Source organism: Dunckerocampus dactyliophorus, chromosome 2 (genome assembly GCF_027744805.1).
Source record: "Dunckerocampus dactyliophorus isolate RoL2022-P2 chromosome 2, RoL_Ddac_1.1, whole genome shotgun sequence".
In the NCBI taxonomy this organism is placed as follows: Eukaryota; Metazoa; Chordata; class Actinopteri; order Syngnathiformes; family Syngnathidae; genus Dunckerocampus; species Dunckerocampus dactyliophorus.
In genome coordinates this window covers 28,569,840-28,590,513 of record NC_072820.1, presented here as the reverse complement: position 1 = coordinate 28,590,513, position 20,674 = coordinate 28,569,840, and the positions used below count along the sequence as shown (strand labels likewise).

Below are 20,674 nucleotides of genomic sequence, written 5' to 3'. Positions count from 1 at the left end.
GCACCATATTAAGAGGCGCAGTCTCAGTTACAGGTGCTACTTCTGTATTTGACACATATGTACAAGGCGCACCATATTATTGGGCGCAGGTATGGTCAAACATACGGTAGCACGCATGCAGGCTAAAACATACCGTGTCGCTCAAGAGTCAGTGAGGAAGCAATAATACCTTATTTCTTGGGACAGATTAAGAACAGAACTCTCATTCAGCTTATCAAACCCACTTGAAATCAGGAAGGTCATCACTCAGCACAACAGTCTGAGTCATGGTGCACAACTAAACACATCACACAGCAACGCAGCAGATAGACAAAAACAGACAAGACACTACCGCTATTTGTGCAGAACAATAACTAACAACTATGTAGCTCAAACATGTAACTTTAAGGGCATTTGCACCAAAACAGTACGGCAAAGTACGCTGGGGAACAGGAAGTGCTCCGAGCATGCATGAACGCTAAAACATACGCTAGAATGCATGCTATCGTGTGTTTTTAAAAAGGCAGCGGGAAATAAACTGACTTCGGTTGTACTTTATTTAATTATTTAACAATGTACTCACGTTATTTTTGATCAATTCTTATCCACAAATCCATCAAAGTCCACATCTTCTGTATCCCAAATGAACAGAGGGGCAAGTTTTCCAACAAACACGCCAGGTTCCCTGTCGTCATTGTCAGTCAGTCTCGTTGCCGTGCGGTTCCTCAGAAATGATGCCGGCTTTTGTGAAAGCCCCAACAACAGTGCAAGCAGACACGTTAGCCCAAGCATCCACAATCCATTCACAAATTGTGGCGTAACTCGAAAAGCGCTGCCTCCCAGTCTTAGTGAAGCTGTGTGTGTAGCTGTCATCCATCGCCCCCACGCCGCTCGCAACTTCACTTTAAATGCCGTGTTTACACCAATGTCCAGCGGTTAGAGTTCCTTCGTCAAGCCTCCCGGAATGATGGCAAGCTCCGAGTTTATTTGCTGCACTTGGTTTTGTACAGTGGCTGTGAGATGGGCGCACATGGAGTCACAGATCAGCAGGGATGGTGATGCGTAGGAAAAAAACATACGGTCTCTTTCCGCACACGTCACTCAGCCACTCAGCCCCTATGATTGGTCTTAACGATGACTCCGGCTGGAAACTTTTCTTTAGGCAGCGTCTTCCTCTAAAAAATCACCATAGGTGGCGGTTTCTGTCCATTTCCATGGCAACCAAGCACAACAGTAAAAGCCGACTTCTCGTGCCCCGTTGTGTGTATCGCTACCGTGCTGGTCCCCTTCTTCTCTACAGGGTGGTTCACCGTGATGTGGAAAGTGAGCGGCACGTCGTCCATGTTGGTGATGTAGTTGGGCTGGATGTGTTTGTCTGCTATGTTTTTACTGCAGTAGGAGCGGAAGATGGCCAGTTTTCCTTGTAATCCGCTGGATGTTGCTGCGCCACGGTAGTCCTAGCCCAGATGGATAGGTTGCGCCGTTTCATAAAATATACCTCTATACCTACTGGGGGCGTGCCTTTAGCGTCCTCTTTCACGTCCGCATGCTGTCCTCAGTCACGTCCACCTTTCCTCTATGTAAGCAGCGTGTCGGCAGGACATGCTGCCAGTCATTAGAGCGGAGCACTCATCAAAGTCGCACAGCAACACTTACAGATTTTGAACTCAGTGCACACATAAGGCACCCCACATTATAAAGCGCCCCGTCCATTTTGGACCAAATTCAAGACTTTTAAGTGCGCCTTATGGTCGTGAAAATACAGTACATGTCATGCTAGTGTCGTTACCACTTGTGTACCCCTGTCCCACTCCTTAATATTACGTTGTTGTGTGTGATATATGGCATCTATTACGTATTAGATAACAGTGGATAAATTACAGAAGCACTTCTGGGAGACGCACAGTGTTGGAGAGAGGCGTGTACAAACACAGCTCATTGGCATTAAAGCTACGGACACACAATAAGGCATGTTCTCTGGCATGTCCGCTGTTATGGCCCATTATTAGTCTAAAAAATATGCAAATTTAAGTGCATTTTACATATTCTTGGCGTAAATTAAGCACTTTCAAGCATACAAACAGCTAAATGAACGAAAATACAAATTGAAAGAATTTAGAAGATGCATTCAAAGATGTTATGATGATACGTACTATTCCACACTGGTCACTAGGTGTCAGAAATTTATATTGTTGTGACAATAGCCACCACAGGAAGTACACTGTACAACAAACAACAAGGAACTAATGCTAAAGTGTGAGTTTATGTTAAGTCTTATTGATGTCTTATATGTCTTGTCTTATTTTGTTTATTATATTGGGTAATAGGAGTTTAAAGGTGACTATAGGGGAGTTATTTCATGTTTAGAGGGCTCTAATAATGTTAAAAAGTGTATTTAGAAGGTGGTAAACAGGTTTTCCATGCTCTAACTACCAAAATATTCCATTTATAAATAAGGAATCCTACTTATCACGGTCTGGTGTGGAACCAATTAAGCACAATAAATGAGGGATTACTGAATTTAAATTTGTTGAAAAATACTATAACATGGAACATTTTGGGGGGGTCGTCCCAATACTTATTGTCCTTCTGCTATGTGTAATATTCCAAATTAAGCCAATTCTGCACTTCTTTTGTGTGAAAAGCCCAATCACATTCAGTGAAAAGCCAGTTAAGCGGGTGCATTGTTTCGTTTAAGAGGCAGGAAGCGAGCAATTATCTAAATAGTTATCTATTTATCACAAAGGGGCTAATCATCTCAGCGCTAACAGCGATAGAAAAAGCAGAAGGCCGAGGAGACGAGGCAGGAGGATGTGACAGGCAGGCAGGCAGATGCAGCCGCTCCTTTACAGCTCTGATTTGTATCCGACAACTAGCTTCATCTGGGGATGACATCCGAGGGAGAAAAGCCGAGAGAGGAAGGATGGAAGGCAGAACTTGACACGTTTTAACGCTCTCTCATGTATCATTCATGAAAATGACTTCACAATGAGTGCGCTTGCGATGTTACAATGCCTTTGAAAAGGGCCGACTTTGCTCGGTCATGACACCCGGTTTCACGTGCGTGAGGGCCGCCCCAGGAACTTCCCCGCGTCACGTGGCGCCGTCAAGGCGGCGAGCAGTTTTATAGCACGACCCCACGAGAAATGTGTACAAATCCAAATGTGAGGGGAAAAAAATGTTGCCAGTTGCCGTGACAACCGCAGCCCCTCATCGCTTGACACGCTGTCCTTAGTTTAGCGGGGTTTCATCAGCTCGGGGCAGCAAACAGCTTCCCTGTCCGCAAAGTGAAGGTTACTTGCTTTTGTAGGAGCGCCGCTTTCTTCCCTGTCAGGTCCTTCTGAGGTCAAAGGACAACTTTTTTCGTATTCAGAGTGTGTGTCATAAAAACCATGTATGCCAGGTGTGTCCAAACATTTTCCACCAAGGGCCATGTACTGAAAAATGAAAGGATACAAGGGCCACTTTGATGTTTTGGAAAGAAAAAACTGCATCTCAGCTTTGTGATATAGGTGAAAAAGTGCATTATTAGTATGAACTTTGCTCTTTGTTCCCCATTTTTCCTGTTTTTAATACTCTAAATATTTCTACTTTGTTCTTAAATCATTTTTGTAATATGATGACATTTTTCCCATAATATTTTGACTTCATTCCCATAATATTAGAACTTTTTCTCCAATCGAATTGTCCAAAAATGACAGTATAACCCCGCGACCCGACTGAGGACAAGCGGTGTATGGATGGATGGATGTTTACCATAATATTACAACTTAAAAAAAAAAAAAAGTTTATGCTTCAACTCTTGGCTACTAATATGAAGTTACTTTTCCTCATAATATTACAAGTTTATTCTCATAAAACTGCTACTTTTTCTCCCGTTAGAATGCATCTTTTTTCTCTCAATATTTTCACTTTATTACAGCTGTTTTCCATTGCTGTTGTTTTTTTTTAATTTTCCAAGTATTTCACCTTTCTTCTTGTTAATTTTCTTCTCGCGATATTATAACTTTATTCCCATAATACATATATATATTTTTTTATATTTTGACTTTATCCTCGTAACATTGCCTCGTGAGTTTAGCGCTGTGTATTTAACTGCTGTTTACATCCCACCACGAGCTAACACTGCTAATGCACTAGGCCTCCTGCATGACATCATTGATAAACACGAGACCAAACACCCAGACGCTGTATTTATTATATCTGGCGATTTCAACCACTGTAACCTCAGGACTGTCCTCCCCAAATATTACCAGCATGTGAGCTTTCCCACAAGGGAAAATAACATCCTGGACCAAGTCTACTGCAACATGAAAGGTGCTTTGAAGGCTGTTCCAAGACCCCACTTTGGAAAGGCTGACCACATCTCTATATTCCTTTATCCAACATACAGACAACTTCTTAAAAAAGCTCCCCCTGTACGTACAGCAGTTAAAGTATGGAATGAAGAAACTGATCAAGTACTTCAGGACTGCTTTGGCTGCACAAACTGGGATGTGTTTAAAACTGCAGCGGGGAGGGAAGATTGTACTGTTGATTTGGATGAATATGCTTCTGCTGTTACTGGCTACATTAGCACATGTATAGAGACTGTTACCACCACCAAGTATTACAGAAAATACCCTAACCAAAAACAGTGGATGAACTGTGATGTAAGGGCTAAGCTACGTGCTCGTTCGACTGCATTTGTCATGGGCACCGCTGATGACTACAAAAAGGCCAGATATGACCTGAGGAGGTCCATACGAGAGGCCAAAAGACAGTACAGACAGAAGCTGGAGGGCTACTATTCCACCTCAGACCCTCGGCGCATGTGGGCGGGGCTCCAGCACATCACAGACTATCGACAGCAGAGTAGCGTAGCCACGTCCAGCCAAACCACACTTCCTGATGAGTTGAATGAGTTCTATGCCCGCTTTGATACCCAAACTCCTGATGAGCAGAGAGGGTGGCTGAACCTGGGGAGCACACAGGACTCACCTCTCATGGTGACATCAGCTGATGTGCGCAGGGTTCTAAACAAAACAAACCCACGAAAAGCAGCAGGGCCAGACAACATCTCAGGACGTGCACTTCGGGTTTGCTCATCAGAGCTAGCTGATGTGCTTGCTGACATATTTAACCTGTCGCTTGCACAAGCATCTGTACCGACCTGCTTTAAGTCCACCACCATAGTGCCCGTACCCAAGAAGAGCAACGTGACCTGCTTGAATGACTATCGCCCTATAGCACTCACTCCTATTGTTATGAAGTGCTTTGAAAGATTAGTCATGACCCACATCAAAAAGAGCATCCCGGCGGCAACCGTGGACCCCCTACAGTTTGCATATCGCCAGAACCGGTCCACGGATGATGCAGTCAACACTGCCATCCACACAGCCCTTTCTCACCTACAGGGCCAGGACACATATGTCAGAATGCTATTTATAGACTATAGCTCTGCATTCAATACAGTCAGCCCCCACAAACTCACAGATAAGCTCCTCACACTTGGCCTGTCTCCCTCCCTCTGTAACTGGGTGTTTAACTTTCTCACAGGCAGGCCCCAGTCAGTCAGAGTCCACAACCGCACATCCAGCTCAAGAATTGTGAGCACTGGGACCCCACAGGGGTGTGTGCTGAGTCCACTCCTCTACACGCTCTTCACCTACGATTGCGTGGCCTCCCAGAACAACACCAGCATCATTAAATTTGCAGATGACACTACAGTCATCGGACTGATCACTGGTGGTGTTGAAACATCATACAGAAGAGAGGTGGAGGACCTCATAGCTTGGTGTCGTGATAACAATCTCCTTCTCAATACAGATAAGACTAAAGAGATGATCATCGACCCAAGAACAAGGGAAAAGGAGCCGCATAGACCCCTGTTTATTGATGAGACTGAGGTGGAGAGGGTGAAAACCTTCAAGTTCCTTGGCACACACATCAGCGAGGACCTCACCTGGTCTCACAACACCCAACAAATTCTGAAGAAGTCCCAAAGGAGACTGTACTTCCTGAGAAGACTGAGGAAATTTGGCATGTCCACCACAATCCTGAGTTGCTTCTACAGATGCACTATCGAAAGTGTCCTTACCGCCTCCATCACTGTTTGGTACGGTAACTGTACAACACGTGATAGGAAGGCACTCCAGCGGGTGATCAAGACCTCACAGAACATTGTTGGGGCAGCCCTCCCCTCACTGCAAGACATTTATAAATCTAGAGTCCTACGCAGAACACACAACCTCATCAAGGACAGCACACATCCACAACACTCACTATTCACACTCCTACCGTCAGGCAGACGCTACAGGAGTTTGAAGTCCAGGACCACAAGGCTGGCAAACAGCTTTTACCCACAGGCCATCAGGCTCCTCAACGAAGCACTCGCACACGCCGCACGCAACACACGCACACACTCATAGCACTTTATTTATTTATTTATTTGTATTATTTACTTGTATTAATGTCTCGTCTGTTGTTGTTGCTTAATTTATTGGTATATATGTTTATGTGTTTATGTTTCTTATGTTCTTATTCTTTCATTTGTTTTCTTTCTTTTCTTGGGAGAATGAACAGAATAAGATTTTCATTGCATGGTATAACTGCTGTTGTACTATGCACATGACAATAAAACTCTCTTGATCTCTCTTGATCTCTTGATCTCTTGATTAGAACTTTTTCCACAACCGAATTTTCCAAAAATTACAACTTTATTTGTTGTTTTGTTTGCTTCTCATGAAATGACAAGCTAAAAAAATTTATATTTTTTCTTTAATATTTCAACTTAAGCTACTAAAATGACGTCATTTTTCCTCATTATAATGAGGATAATAATATACTCGTAAATATAATAATATACTCGTAAACAAGACTTTTCTGTCATGTTCCGCAGCACAGGAGTGAGCACTTCCTGTCATGTGCTCTTATTTTGGAGTGCTGCATTTCCTGCAGGAGGAAGTTGCACCCGCGTCACGCTAGTGGTATTGTGCACAGCTGGCCGCAATCACAATTAGTGGGGTTTAAAAGCCCAGAGTTGTCTCAGGTACGGCGCTGGTTCATTGTCTGGTTTCTCTTTGCCCGTGCTGTCACATAAACATTCCTCTGACGTGTTCCTACTACCTTGGACTGCAGTGTATGATTTTTCACCGAGCCTTTTTTTCAGCTCTGTCGCTTTCTGTTGTTTATCCCTGCTTAATTAAAAGACTTTTATTTTCCACCGCTGTCTGTCTCTGCATACTGGGGGTCAAGCACTAGACTGCTCCACAGAACGTAACATTTTCCTCATTATTACAACTTTTTCTCTTAATATTTTGACTTTATCCTTGTAATATTACTGCTGATTTCCTCATTTTTGCTGTTGTTTGTTTTTTTGTTTTTTTTCTTGTTAACTCATAATTTTAGAATTTGCCCCGGGCCAATAAAAAAACAGGTAGTTATGGAATAAAAGTGGAATAGCATCCTTTTTTTCCCCCCATCCAAAGGAGGTCAAATGGGCATGTTTGAGATTGTTAGTCCTAGTCAAAGGTATGTGCATTGTAGTTTCCATTCAAATGATCATAATTAATAGGCTAATAGCTAATTTAGCCTTACGGGTTTTGACCTGTGTGCATCAGTAAGACGTGAGTCCGAAAGATTAGACCTTAATCCTTACTCCTAACACCCAAAATAACGTTCAGTTTCAAAGGTTATTGTCAGTTTCCGTTTGAAACAATGACTGTATCTCCAAAAAATGACGGCCATACTGCGACCCCTCTCCATTGTTGACTTTGATGCACTGTGCAACAGTAAACATAGGAGGACATTTGCAAACGTGCCAAGAAGCCAAAGTCATCAAAACGTGCAGGCACAATAAAACTGTAATGCTAGCTTACGTCGCCCAGGCGCAGGCAGGTGCCCAGGCTGTGTATGACGTCCTCTGCCAGGTCCGAGTGGTCCGAGTCCCACACCAGCCCGATGGACACGATCTCCGGCGAGTTCATCAGCACGCGACGGATACGCAGCACCTCGCCACAGTTACTCTGGGATGGCAGGAGAAACGAGTTATTGGCTTTGACCCTCTGGACAAAAGTATTGGGACACATTTTGGACAATTGTATGCTATGTGGGAATAGTTTGGGGAGGGCCCTTTGCAAAAAGCAACGTCGCTCCTGGCCTGCTTGAATGAGTTCGAACGGAAAAGCCTCTCGGTGACCTCTGACCTACCAATAGGTGACACTGTTGTGTGTCCCAACACTTTTATCCAAGAGAAGGACGTCACAGGAAGAGACATGTTTGTCCCTTGGGCCTTCTGCTGAGTTCAGGACTGCATGTACTGGATCCTTCCTTTGAGTCATGACCTACCACAGAGCGTGCGTGCACACACACACACACACACACACACACACACATACACACACACAGTGCTGGCAGAGCCGGCTCGAAAACAGCCTGAGAACACCCCGCCGACTGGTCGTCTTTGCCAAAAACACAAGCCTCCCACACACACATATGCACCACAGCACACATTTGAGGAACACCATGCTTTGCCAGAGTGTTGGTTCTTAAGGGAGGGGGTCCACAATGAAGCAACACCCACACAGGCTGTCTGACTAAGTCATCATTCATGAAACAATGGCTTCATTATGGCAAAGTGCTGCATGTTCAGCCCTCAACACATTTGGGGGGGGGGAGGCTGTGCAGATCTTTTTCACAAGTTATATAATCGCACCGGCGGTCAGATGAAAGTGCAGGTTTGCAGAATACTAATCATGGAAAGTTTTCACTACTCATTAGGCTCTGCAGTGAAGAGGTGATCCATATTGAATCATTTTACAATAATCACAAGAGCACCAATGATGATTTATACCATGGGTGTCCAAAGTGCGGGCTGGGGGCCATGTGTTGCCGGCACCTAATTTATTTTATATTCTAAAAATACAATGAATTCATTATTAATGTGATATATTATTAGATATTACACCAATTTACCTACTGTATAACACAAAGCTAAAATGTTGAGGTTTTTTTCAGATAGCTTAGCATATATTGACCTACACTGCATTGCTTTTAGCATCTTTAATGTACAAAATGTATCAAATTATATTTTTTTATATGCGGCTCTCTGTGAAAAAAGTTTGGTCACCCCTGACTTATACTCATTAATGCATCATGGTGCATGCAAAATGACAAAAATGCTGTACGTATACCCTAAACCGCTAAGAGGACGGGGTCAATGTTCCCTCTAATTTCTCAAGTGCCTGAGCATACACACAAACGACCTGAGCATTACTTGGATCTCTGTGAGCGCCTTCAGATGTGCACACTTGTCGTATCACACCTGTCCAAAACCTGAGAACTTGAGGTAGTCCAACTTCCATTCTGTTGTATTTTGTATATGAGTGGGTTCAAAAGGTCAGCAAGGCGTATTTCACAATGTAACTTTCTTTTTTGTCCACCTCAGACCAAACAAGCTGTGGAACTATCTCATCTAATTAATAATCTGAATCTTGTAGGAAACACCAAGATTATCATTTCATTTTTCATTTCTTTTCTTTTTTACCATTTATTTTTTGGATTATGTATACTTTGATTTCCTTATTTCCTTTCTGTTTTGCAGCAGCCGGTTGTGACACTATGTCTGTATATGTTTACTTTTGTCTAAAATAAAAAAATCTCAAACAAAAAAACAACAACCACCTGCTGGTCCCTTCAGCATCACTTGGGCATACTTGCCGTAACACTTCCTGTATTTGGTAAGTCCAGCCATCAAAATAAAAGCATGCCGATACCACATGCAGCCACACATTCAGTCCACACTTCACTCAGAAACTGTCTCAGAGCAGCCCCTTCTCATTTGAAAAATAATTAGCGGATTAGATTCTCACCCAGAATTAGATTCTCACCCAGATTCAACTCTTGTTCTTCTGTTCCCACATACAGCCATTCCACATTAAAAGACCTTTTTTGGTGAGTGGATGTTGCACTGCATTTTGCCATAATACAGGTTAGCAAGCAGCATTTAGCTCCCTTAACTCCGCTGCACCAGTAGCTATAGCATATGCTAACAATATTATACAAGAATTAAGTCACAATATATGAGAGAAAAAGTTGTAATCTAATGAGAAAAAGTCGTAATTTTACAAGAATAATATTTTAATTTTATGATGAGAAATAATGTCATTTTAGGAGCATAAAGTAAATGGAAAAACAGCTGTCATTTTACAAGAATAAAGTCAAAATATTAAGAGAAAAAAGTCATATTCTAATGAGAAAAAAGAAAAAAGGAGGAAAAAACGGTAGTATATGTTTATTTTGGGTGTTCCTAATATTTAGTTGCCATATGTAGCTACTGCATAAGACAACAGCAAAAGTATCAATGAACGTCTCTGTGAAGACAAACTGTGCCTCATTGTGGAGCCAGGGCCTGCTGGAGCCCCTGTGAAGAGGCCCAGAGAGGATCCTCTTTGTGGCGACACTTTGGCAGAGATGTGAAGCCAAGCTGGAGCTTTTCATTTCCCCACATGGCAACACAACATACACAACCTCATTCACTCCTCCTCGCTCGTATTCATTCCAATTCTCTCCTGACTTGGACAACCACACCACACCTCAACACGACTGTGTCCCACATTGCTCAAAAACAGACTTTTATGCAAAGCATTGCACGAGCTCTCCAACATGGCTTCCCTTTACTGTACAGCGGGGTGGATGAGGACATTTCCCAAAGATGCTTACTGTTAAAAAAAAACAGCGGAGAAAAGCAAGGAATATGCAAATGAGCTGCTGCTGATTATGTAACGCACTGCAAGTAACATGATAAAGCCATCGATGATATTATTTCATCTTTATTAGACACTCTTTTGTGATAGCATGTGTGTGTGTGTGTTGTCTTACGGGACAGTTGCGGAGGTCTCCCATGTTGCTGGCGTTGCGCAGAAGTTCCCCAAACATGTCCGGCGTGGCCTTCTCTCTGCACTCCAGCATCCTCACTGCCTGGTTACTGGAGCAGCGCACACACACACACATAAACACACGCACACACACACACAGGTTTAATACGAACACAGCCAAACTTATTTTCAGTTACATGTATGTATGAATTTCATACATAACACAGTTTAAATTGAGAGCTACAGTTTGATGTTTAAATGTTGTGTAAAAGAGCCAGGCTGTCAGTCTGCACTATTATAATACTTAATGATAATACAAATACAGTGGCCTAGTGGTTAGCATGTTGGCCCACACAGTCAGGCGATCGGGGAGGTCTGGGTTCGAATCTCTGTTGAATGTCTCTGTGTGTAGTTCTCCCTGTGCGTGTGTGGGTTTTCTCCGAGTACTCCTGTTTCCTTCCACATTCCAAAAACATGCATGTCAGGTTAATTGTCCATAGGTATGAATGTGAGTTTGAATGGTTGTTTGTCTATATGTGCCCTGTGATAATCCCACAGTCAGCTGGGATAGACTCCAGTATACCCCCACGACCCTAATGAGGATTAAGCAGCACAGGAAAAGAATGAATGAAAAATAATGATACTACAGGTGATAGACATAATGTAACTTATACAATAATAATATGTATAAAATAATACATACATAATACATATTATTTTAAAAAATGGATTGACATTGTCAGATCGGTATTAATTTAACTATATTTTTGTTATTGTGGCAGACCAGTTCCTAACTTTCTGAAGATTTAATACAACACTGCCAATAACGATAAAACAGGAAATAGAAATTAGAATGTTATAAAACCTCCTTCCTGAGCTACCACCTTATCGTGGTGAATGAGTTTGCATGTCCCATTGATCCTAGGAGCAAAGTTGCCGGGGGCTTTCACGCCCCTGGTAGGGTCACCCATGACAAACAGGTCGTAGGGGAGGGACCAGACAAAGAGTGGCTCACCAGACCCCAATGAAGAGACAAAAGTTTGGACCAAGATTTCCCTCGCCCGGGCACGGGTCACCGGGGCCCCCCTCTGGAGCCAGGCCTGGAGGCGGAGCACGATGGCAAGAGTCTGGTGGCTGGGCACAGCCCGAAGAGGTAAGATGGGTCCCCCTCCCCTGAGCTCACCACTTGTGGGAGGGGCCAAAGGGGTCGGGTGCAGAGCGAGCTGGGTGGCAGCCTAAGGCGGGAGCCTTGGCGGTCCGATCCTCCCCGACACTAGCTCTTGGCACGTGGAATGTCACCTCTCTGGTGGAGAAGGAGTCTGAGCTGGTGCGTGAGGTGGAGAGGTTCCGGCTAGATATAGTGGAACTCACCTCAACGCACAGCAATGGCTCTGGAACCAGTCCAGTCCAACCAGAGGGGTTGGTCTTTATTCCACTCTGGTGTTGCCAGCAGTGAGAGCCGACAGGCAGGGGTGGAAATTCTTGTTGCCTCCCGGCTCAGGGCCTGTACATTGGAGTTTAACCCGGTGAATGAGAGGGTAGTTTCCCTTCGCCTTCGGGTGGGGGGACGGGTCCTGACTGTTGTTTGTGCTTATGCGCCAAACAGCAGTTCAAAATACCCACCCTTTTCGGAGTCCTCAGAGCGAGTACTGGAGAGTGCTCCCTAGAGGGATTCCCATGTTCTGCTGGGGTCTTCAATGCTTACGTTGGCAGCGACAGTGAGACCTGGAGAGGTGTGATTGGGAAGAACCAGATTGTCATCACAGATTGCTCATCACAGACTGTCTATAACAACCATGTCCAAGCATAAGGGTGTTCATATGTGCACCTGGCACCAGGACACCCCGAGCCGCAGTTCGATGGTCAACTTTGTGGTCGTGTCGTCGGACTTGCGGCCAAATATTTTGAAAACTCGGGTGAACAGAGGGGCGGAGCTGTCAACCAATCAACACCTGGTGGTGAGTTGGCTCAGATAGTGGGGGAGGATGCCGGTCAGACCTGGCAGGCCTAAATGTATTGTAAGGATCTGCTGGGAACGTCTCGCAGAGTCCCCTGTCAGAAGGAGTTTCAACTCCCACCTCTGGGAAAGCTTCGACCATGTTCCGAGTGGGTCATGTTCCGTGCCTCCATTGTTGAGGCGGCTGATCAGAGCTGTCGCCGTAGGGTGGTTGGTGCCAGTCATGACGGTAATCCCAGAACCTGGACACTGGTGGTGAGGGATCGCGTCAAGCTGAAGAAGGAGTCCTACGGGCCTTTTTGGCCCATGGGTCTCCAGAGGCAGATGACGGGTACCGGCAGGCCAAGTGGTCTGCGGTCACTGGGGCAAAAACATGGACATGGGAGGAGTTCGGAGAAGCCATGGAGAACGACTTTCGGACGGCTTCGAAGAGATTGTGGACCACCACCCGCCATCTCCGTAGAGGGAACCAGTGCATAGTCAACACCATGCTTGGTGGGGATAGTGAGCTGCTGACCTCGACTCCAGATGTTGTGGAACGGTGGAAGTAATACTTCAAAGACCCCTTCAATCCCACCAACGCGTCTTCCAATGAGGAAGCAGTGCCTTGGGACTCTCCGATCCCTGGAGGTTTGCCGAGGTGGTTAAAAAAACTCCTCGTTGGCAGGGCCCCGGGGGTGGATGAGATCCGCCCGGAGTTCCTTAAGGCTCTGGATGCTGTGGGCGTGTCTTGGTTGACACCACTCTGCAGCATCGCATGGACATCAGGGGCGGTGCCTCTAGATTGGCAGACCGGGGTGGTGGTCCCCCTTTTAAGAAGGGGGAGCGGAGGGTATGTTCTAATTATCGTGGGATCATGGATAAGTTTTATTCAGAGGTTCTGGAGAGGAGGATCCACCGGATAGTTGAATCTCGGATTCAGGCGGATCAGTGTTTTCGTCCTGGTCGTGGAGCTGTGGACCAGCTCTACACTCTCGGCAGGGTCCTTGAGGGTGCCTGGGAGTTTGCCCAACCAGTCTACATGTGTTTTGTGGACATTCGACCGTGTTCCTTGAGGAATTCTGTGGGGAGTACTCCGGGTATATGGGATACCGGACCACGTATTTCAGCCGGTTTCTTCCCTGTATGACCGGTGTCAGACTTTGTTTCGCATTGCCGGCAATAAGTCTAACCCGTTTCCAGTGAAGGTTTGATTCCGCCAGGGCTGCCCTTTGTCACCAATTCTGTTCATCACGTTTATGGACAGAATTTCTAGGCGCAGCCAGGGCGTTGAGGGGTTCCGGTTTGGTGGATGCAGGATTGGGTCTCCTGCTTTTTGCAGATGATGTGGTCCTGCTGGCATCATCGAGCCATGACATTCAACTCTCACTGGATCGGTTCACAACTGACTGTGAAGCGGCTGGGATGAGAATCAGCACCTCCAAGTCCAAGTCCATGGTTTTCGCTCGGAAAAGGATGGAGTGCCATCTCCAGGTCGGGGATGAGATCCTGCCCCAAGTGGAGGAGTTTAAGTACCTTGGTGTGTTGTTCACAAGTGAGGGAAGGATGGCTCGGATTGGAATTGCAAAGGATTGGTGCGGAGTCTGCAGGGATGCGGACGCCGCACGAAGACAATTTAAAAATGGTTTGATTAATTTAACAATATGTTTATTATTGTGGCTGAAGTTTGCAGCTTCTTATAATTATAATTTATTCATATTTACAGTTATATATATATATATATATATATATATATATATATATATACTGTATATGTATATATGTTTTAGATATTTTTTATTTATATTTTGTTTACTTGACTTTGTTTACTTTACTTGACTTAACACTTGATAATAACAATAACAACAGTTGGAATAATATTTAAAGATATATTAGTATCATGGCTGTAGTTTGCAGGCAATATCAAATAATATCAGGGCACCGATTGATGATTTCTGTATTTCATTGACTAGCAAGCACATAGACACATGCGCATCCTCTCGTGCATGTGTGTGCGGGTCCGTGTGCATGTTACTGTTTTTTACCATAGGGACGTGGTGGAGATGTAATGCACCATCTGAATGAAAGGCAGCGGGTCCGACGTGGCTCCGCAGCTGTTGCAAACACACTGCAAGCACAAAACCTGGCATCACATTCAGCACCTTGACTTACTGTATGTAATTGTGTGTGTGTGTGTGTGTGTAGGTGTGTGTGTGCGCGTGTAAGTATCACCTGTTCAAACAGAGTCATGGCAAACTTTTGGTGCGGAATGCAGTGTTTGGCCGTGCAGATGTCCTCTCTGCTCTCTGCGCTGATGTGGAAGTGGATACGCATCAGAAGATTTTCCTAAGACGAAAAATGTGGAATTCAGTTAATTTGCGCATACTCTATGTGTGTGTGTGTATGTTAATGTGAGCATGGGTAGCTGCATGTCATAACCAAGCATGTGACTGAGCACATTTGCAACACATTACAGTCACATTTTAACATCAACATCATGTTACTTTAGCTTATTCGCTAAAGAAAAACAAAATGATCAGCTCCAACATCTGTATCTGACCAATAAATTTTTAATTTTATTTTATTTCAAAATGTTTTTTTTTTTATTGTTCTTGCACTTTAACAATAACAGTGGTTGACTTTTTTACACTTGTAGGACAGTTAGGAATGTCAACATCATTACTTCTATGCACATTATTTCCTACAATGTAAAATCATGCTGTTTTGTTGTGGAATACGGCCTATTATTAGCCCAAAAATAGGCATATTTAAGCAAATTGAACATATTCTTTGACTAAATAAGGATTTTCACGCATAAAAATGGCTAAATACACTAAAATAGAAATATAAGGCATTCAGAAGACTCATTCAGAAACACTGGGAGACACAAAAAGCATCCTCCCCACCCAACCACCCTCCCCCCACTAGCAGCAGGCGCCCCGTGCCCCCAGGACTCTACAAACCACCCACCTGCCACCCCGACAGGTGTCCACCACTACCCACGCCCCACCCCCACATCCGGACACCTCCCCACCCCCACCCTCCAGACCCCTCCAGGGGGACAGCCCAGCAGGCAGGATCAGGGACACCCAGCCCCTGCCGGCCCACCCTCGAGATGCCAAAACCACCCAGCAACCAGGACCACGCTCCCAGTCAGAGGAACGAGACCCCCAGGGGCAAAGCCAGACACCCTCAGCCCTGTGGGAGTCAGGTCAGGGAATTACTTTTAGGCGCAGACTTTTAGTGAGATTTCCACGCACAGTTTCATAAGTGAGGCCCCTGGTTATTTGTAGAAATTCCCACCAAGCTGTCAGAGTGGTGCTTCTATTTATACTTTTAAAGCAATTATTTTTCTGGAGGATTTGGCTAATGAAGGGCAAGTTAGAAATGGGGATTTCTTGGCTAAGTGATTGTTTGATGTCTAACCGTACATAATCCAATGGGTTAGGTTTGATCCATTTTAAAATATGGTTAGCCTGTTTGCAAGGAATTAGTTGGAGAAATTTGGGAGTTGTAAGCTCCCACATTCCATGGATTTTTGTAACAGGCTTATTAGTGCCAGCTTGTTTTTCCAAAGAAATGTTTTAATATGTGAATCTAATGATTTGAACCATGTTATAGAGGGTTTGGTGGGGATCATGGCAAACAGATAATTAACCCTTGGTAAGATCATCATTTTCAAGGTGGATACTGAGATGAGATGGCAAAGTTTTCCAATGCGCAAGATCATCCTCAATTGATTTAAATAGTGGAGTATAATTCAAACGGAGTTTCTACTAATCACTGCATTATTCTGTCCAGCATAAGTCAGTTGCACTCCGTCAGCATGTGACTCACAAAGCACTCGGCGGCGTCGTCCATGATGCCCAGCTGGAAGCGCTGCTCTCCCTGGAAAGTCTTGGCCAGGGCGCTGCGCAGTGCATCTGACGGCAGCACGCGCTCACTGCTGAACTGGAATTGGGCAAAGATGCTCTGCAAAGCACACAAAGACAGAACGCGTCTCATCAGCAGCCATGTTTTTGTGTTGTACATCATGCATTCGTGCAGAGCTCCTGGAAAGCGGCGTGCTTAGCATTTGCCTGCTGAAGCATGAAACAGAAGGTGAGGAACAACCTGTCAAAGTGCTGAGCAACAAATGCGACGGAAGCTTGCAGCCGGCCTCCATAGCAGACGCCATCAATAATAAATGGCAATGTGCCGCGTGTGCTTTTCTCTCTCCAACAACAACAACCTTCAGAGTGCTTTGTGGTGGCAAAATAGAAACCAAAGCAAACTGGAGGGAAAGTGTGTTTTGGGGGCAACGCACACGTACACACACACACACAGCTGTTCTTTTTTGTGTTATATACAAGTGTTGACATTTGGTGGGATCATCAAACTATGTCAAATGAGTCAAGAACCCTGTTGATTTTGTATGATAGCTCAAACAACAGAACTTGTGTTTTTGTTTTACTGATGCAAGCAGTGGCGGGCTTAGCAATTTTGGAACATAGCGAACATATTGCTGACATATTTAACCTGTCGCTTGCACAAGCATCTGTACCGACCTGCTTTAAGTCCACCACCGTAGTGCCCGTACCCAAGAAGAGCAACGTGACCTGCTTGAATGACTATCGCCCTATAGCACTCACTCCTATTGTAATGAAGTGCTTTGAAAGAATAGTCATGACCCACATCAAAAAGAGCATCCCGGCGGCAACTGTGGACCCTCTACAGTTTGCATACCGCCAAAACCGGTCCACAGATGATGCAGTCAACACTGCCATCCACACAGCCCTTTCGCACCTACAGGGCCAGGACACATATGTCAGAATGCTATTTATAGACTATAGCTCTGCTTTTAACACAGTGAGCCCCCACAAACTCACAGATAAGCTCCTCACACTTGGCCTGTCACCCTCCCTCTGTAACTGGGTGTTTAACTTTCTAACAGGCAGGCCCCAGTCAGTCAGAGTCCACAATCGCACATCCAGCTCAAGAATTGTGAGTACTGGGACCCCACAGGGGTGTGTGCTGAGTCCGCTCCTCTACACGCTCTTCATCTACGATTGCGTGGCCTCCCAGAACAACACCAGCATCATTAAATTTGTGGGTGACACTACAGTCATCGAACTGATCACTGGTGGTGTTGAAACATCATACAGAAGAGAGGTGGCGGACCTCATAGCTTGGTGTCGTGATAACAATCTCCTTCTCAATTCGGATAAGACTAAAGAGATGATTATCGACCCAAGAACAAGGGAAAAGGAGCCACATTTTTCTCATTCATTTTCTTGTGTTTTTTTCTTTCTTTCTTTTCTGGGAGAATGAACAGAAAAAGAATTTCATTGCATAGCAGAACCACCAGTTTTACTGTGCATATGACAATAAAACTCTTGAATCTTGAATGTTGAATCTTGAACATAGCCAGGGGCCCTCTTCATATGTTTTTTTAACACACAAAAGCAGGAAAGGCAGCCTCAAAGGCCCCTATCAATATACAACCTTGCACTACATTAATACGGGGTGAACAGAATGAGAGAATAAAGTCTCACAACCAGTGTAGTCAAAATGCCAGATATTTATTCTGAACAAACACAACCCAGACATCATCACAACAGATGCGTGCATGTGTGTTTCAGAGACAAAGAGAAAGAGACTGTGTGTATGTATTGAGGGTGAAGATGAACAATTCTAATGTAACAAAAGCAACTGCTAAACAATATATGCCAACAGTCATATACACTGTGTCAGGAGGAAGGCGTGGGAATGGGGAGAAATCAATTGTTTGCAAAGATGACTTACAGTATGTTACTGTGTGTGAGACAAAGAGACACATGAACACCCCCTCTCTCTTTAAACACAAACTCTTTCTGTTTCTGTCTCGCTATCTCACAGACATAAACACAAGTGATCTTTGCAAACCTTTGCTTTCTCCTCATGTCCATGCCTTCCTTGGGAGAGAATTAAAATGGAGGTTTTTCATATTTGTACAATGCATAAAGTGGATGCTCATTATCTTGTTGAAGTACATCCATATTGTTGTCCATGTTTATCATTGCATTAATGTCAAAGAAAGAAAGTCCTACTTGTTGCCGTACCTTCTCACTGGACCTCAGTAGGTGAGGTGTTGGTGTCTGGAACTCCACCTCCATCTCTGTGGTAGTTAGCGCCGTCTCGTTGGCATTTTTTTCTACCGACACGGTATATAATCTTGACACCTCCGGTAATGAGCCAATATATTTTTTGGCATCCTCTCGCCGTTTCCTCTTCTCGGACCCCCTCTGGAAAGCTCGCTTCATTCTAAGTAGCTAAGCTTCTCACAAACTCACGACTTCTTCTCTTCGATGTTTAATGGCGGTTGGCAAACCAACTAAAAGGCGCATTACCGCCACCTACTGAACTGGCACACATTAAATTCCTGGCTGCTCGGTGTTTCGTCATCATGGAACAGTGCATAGTAGTGTGGGAGAGAGAGAGGGGCAAATAATGTGAATTTAGTTTTCAGATGGCTTTCTTTTTGCTCCGTTATTTGTTTGTTTAGTATCCTAACATAATTATACATGAATATAGTTGGGGGTACTGCTGGCTGTGGTGGCCCTGGTTTGTGCTGGTTGGGGGCCCCATACTGATTGTAAAGCAGCCCATGTAAACATGCTAAGAAGTATATAAACATACATATATATATCTTTTATATATTTTCAGTATTTCAATTCAGAATTATGACTTTATCCCCAAAATATTGTGAATTTTTTCTTGTAACATTATGACTTTTTCCACAATTTAATTTTCCAAAAACCACAACTTTATTCATTGTTTTTTTGTTTCTCATAATATTATGACAACCGCGTTTTTCTTCTTTTTTCTTCTAATATTTCAACATTATGCTACTAAAATGAGGTTATTTTTCCTCATATTATATCATTAAATTACAAATTTTCTTGTTAGATAATATTTTCACTTTATTCTTGTAAAATTACTGCTGATTTTTTCCATTTTTGCTGTATATATTTTTTTTTTAATCATATTTTTAGACTGTGCCACAGGCCAATTTAAAATATATATATATATATAAACCACCCACTGCTCTAGAGCCTATTTATGAGAAAAACCTATAATCTTTTTCACTTGTTGGATGTACTTTTGAAGGAAGAGGCTCTCAAACACGGGCTTTGGAAGTTGCAGCTTTTCGTGACGTCATGTAGAGAAAAACCTCAGTTACAGTGTATATGCAGTCCAGCTTTGTAAAGAAGCAGGCTCCGCAAAACAAAGCTCTGCCAGCTATCTGTCCGTCAGCTACAGACGTTTTATCATGTTGTTTTTCGTCCGCTAGCAGGCTGACCTAGCATGATGTCGCTGTTCAAATGTGAGCGTAATGTTAGCACATTGCTACGCCAGTGTTGCGAATGATTGTGTTCTCTTCTCCAGCTGCTTAATGTTACATTTTTGTATGTGACATATGGCACCTATTGTGTTGGTGCAGTTACAGCGTATATGTAAAAAGTGAATCAAGTAAACAACAGTGCTTCTGGTAGACACGCACTCACAAACACAGCTCATTAGCATTAAAACTACAAACACACAAAGTGACGTGTTTACTGTCGGGCGACATTTTGGACAACACACTTCCAATAAACTATTGTGTCTGCAAATGATTACAAATGGTTGGAAAAATACTACAATATGGGACCTTTAAAGGACTTAGCAAAGGTAGCTAAGGTGCACTTCCAGGTGCACTTTCCAACCACTTAAGAACCTAAAGGGAAAGATAAAAGCATGGGCGAATTTGTTCTGACGAAGGGGAAAAAAATGATGACCCATTTTTTTGTTGTCTATTTTGAAACAGGCAAAGAAATCGCAGCTATTTTGAACCATAACTAAAAAGAACTAATATGCTGGTGGATCGCTAGCTAGCTGAAAGTAT

General features: G+C 43.9%; 1 protein-coding gene across 5 annotated transcripts in view; it reads right to left on the bottom strand.

The window, feature by feature from the left end:
- The window catches only part of LOC129168807 (inactive ubiquitin carboxyl-terminal hydrolase 54-like), a 75,160-nt gene that overhangs the window by 27,953 nt on the left and 26,533 nt on the right, over positions 1-20,674 (bottom strand). For all 5 annotated transcript variants that reach the window (XR_008566345.1, XR_008566343.1, XR_008566344.1 and 2 more), the window contains 5 exons: positions 16,609-16,743; positions 15,004-15,117; positions 14,817-14,899; positions 10,840-10,945; positions 7,839-7,985 (listed from right to left, as the gene is read on the bottom strand). Coding sequence is in view for 2 of the 5 variants with exons in the window: in XM_054754501.1 (XP_054610476.1) it covers positions 7,839-7,985; positions 10,840-10,945; positions 14,817-14,899; positions 15,004-15,117; positions 16,609-16,743 (585 nt within the window). In the remaining 3 variants the exon portion in view is untranslated. The remainder of the gene's footprint in view (positions 1-7,838; positions 7,986-10,839; positions 10,946-14,816; positions 14,900-15,003; positions 15,118-16,608; positions 16,744-20,674) is intronic.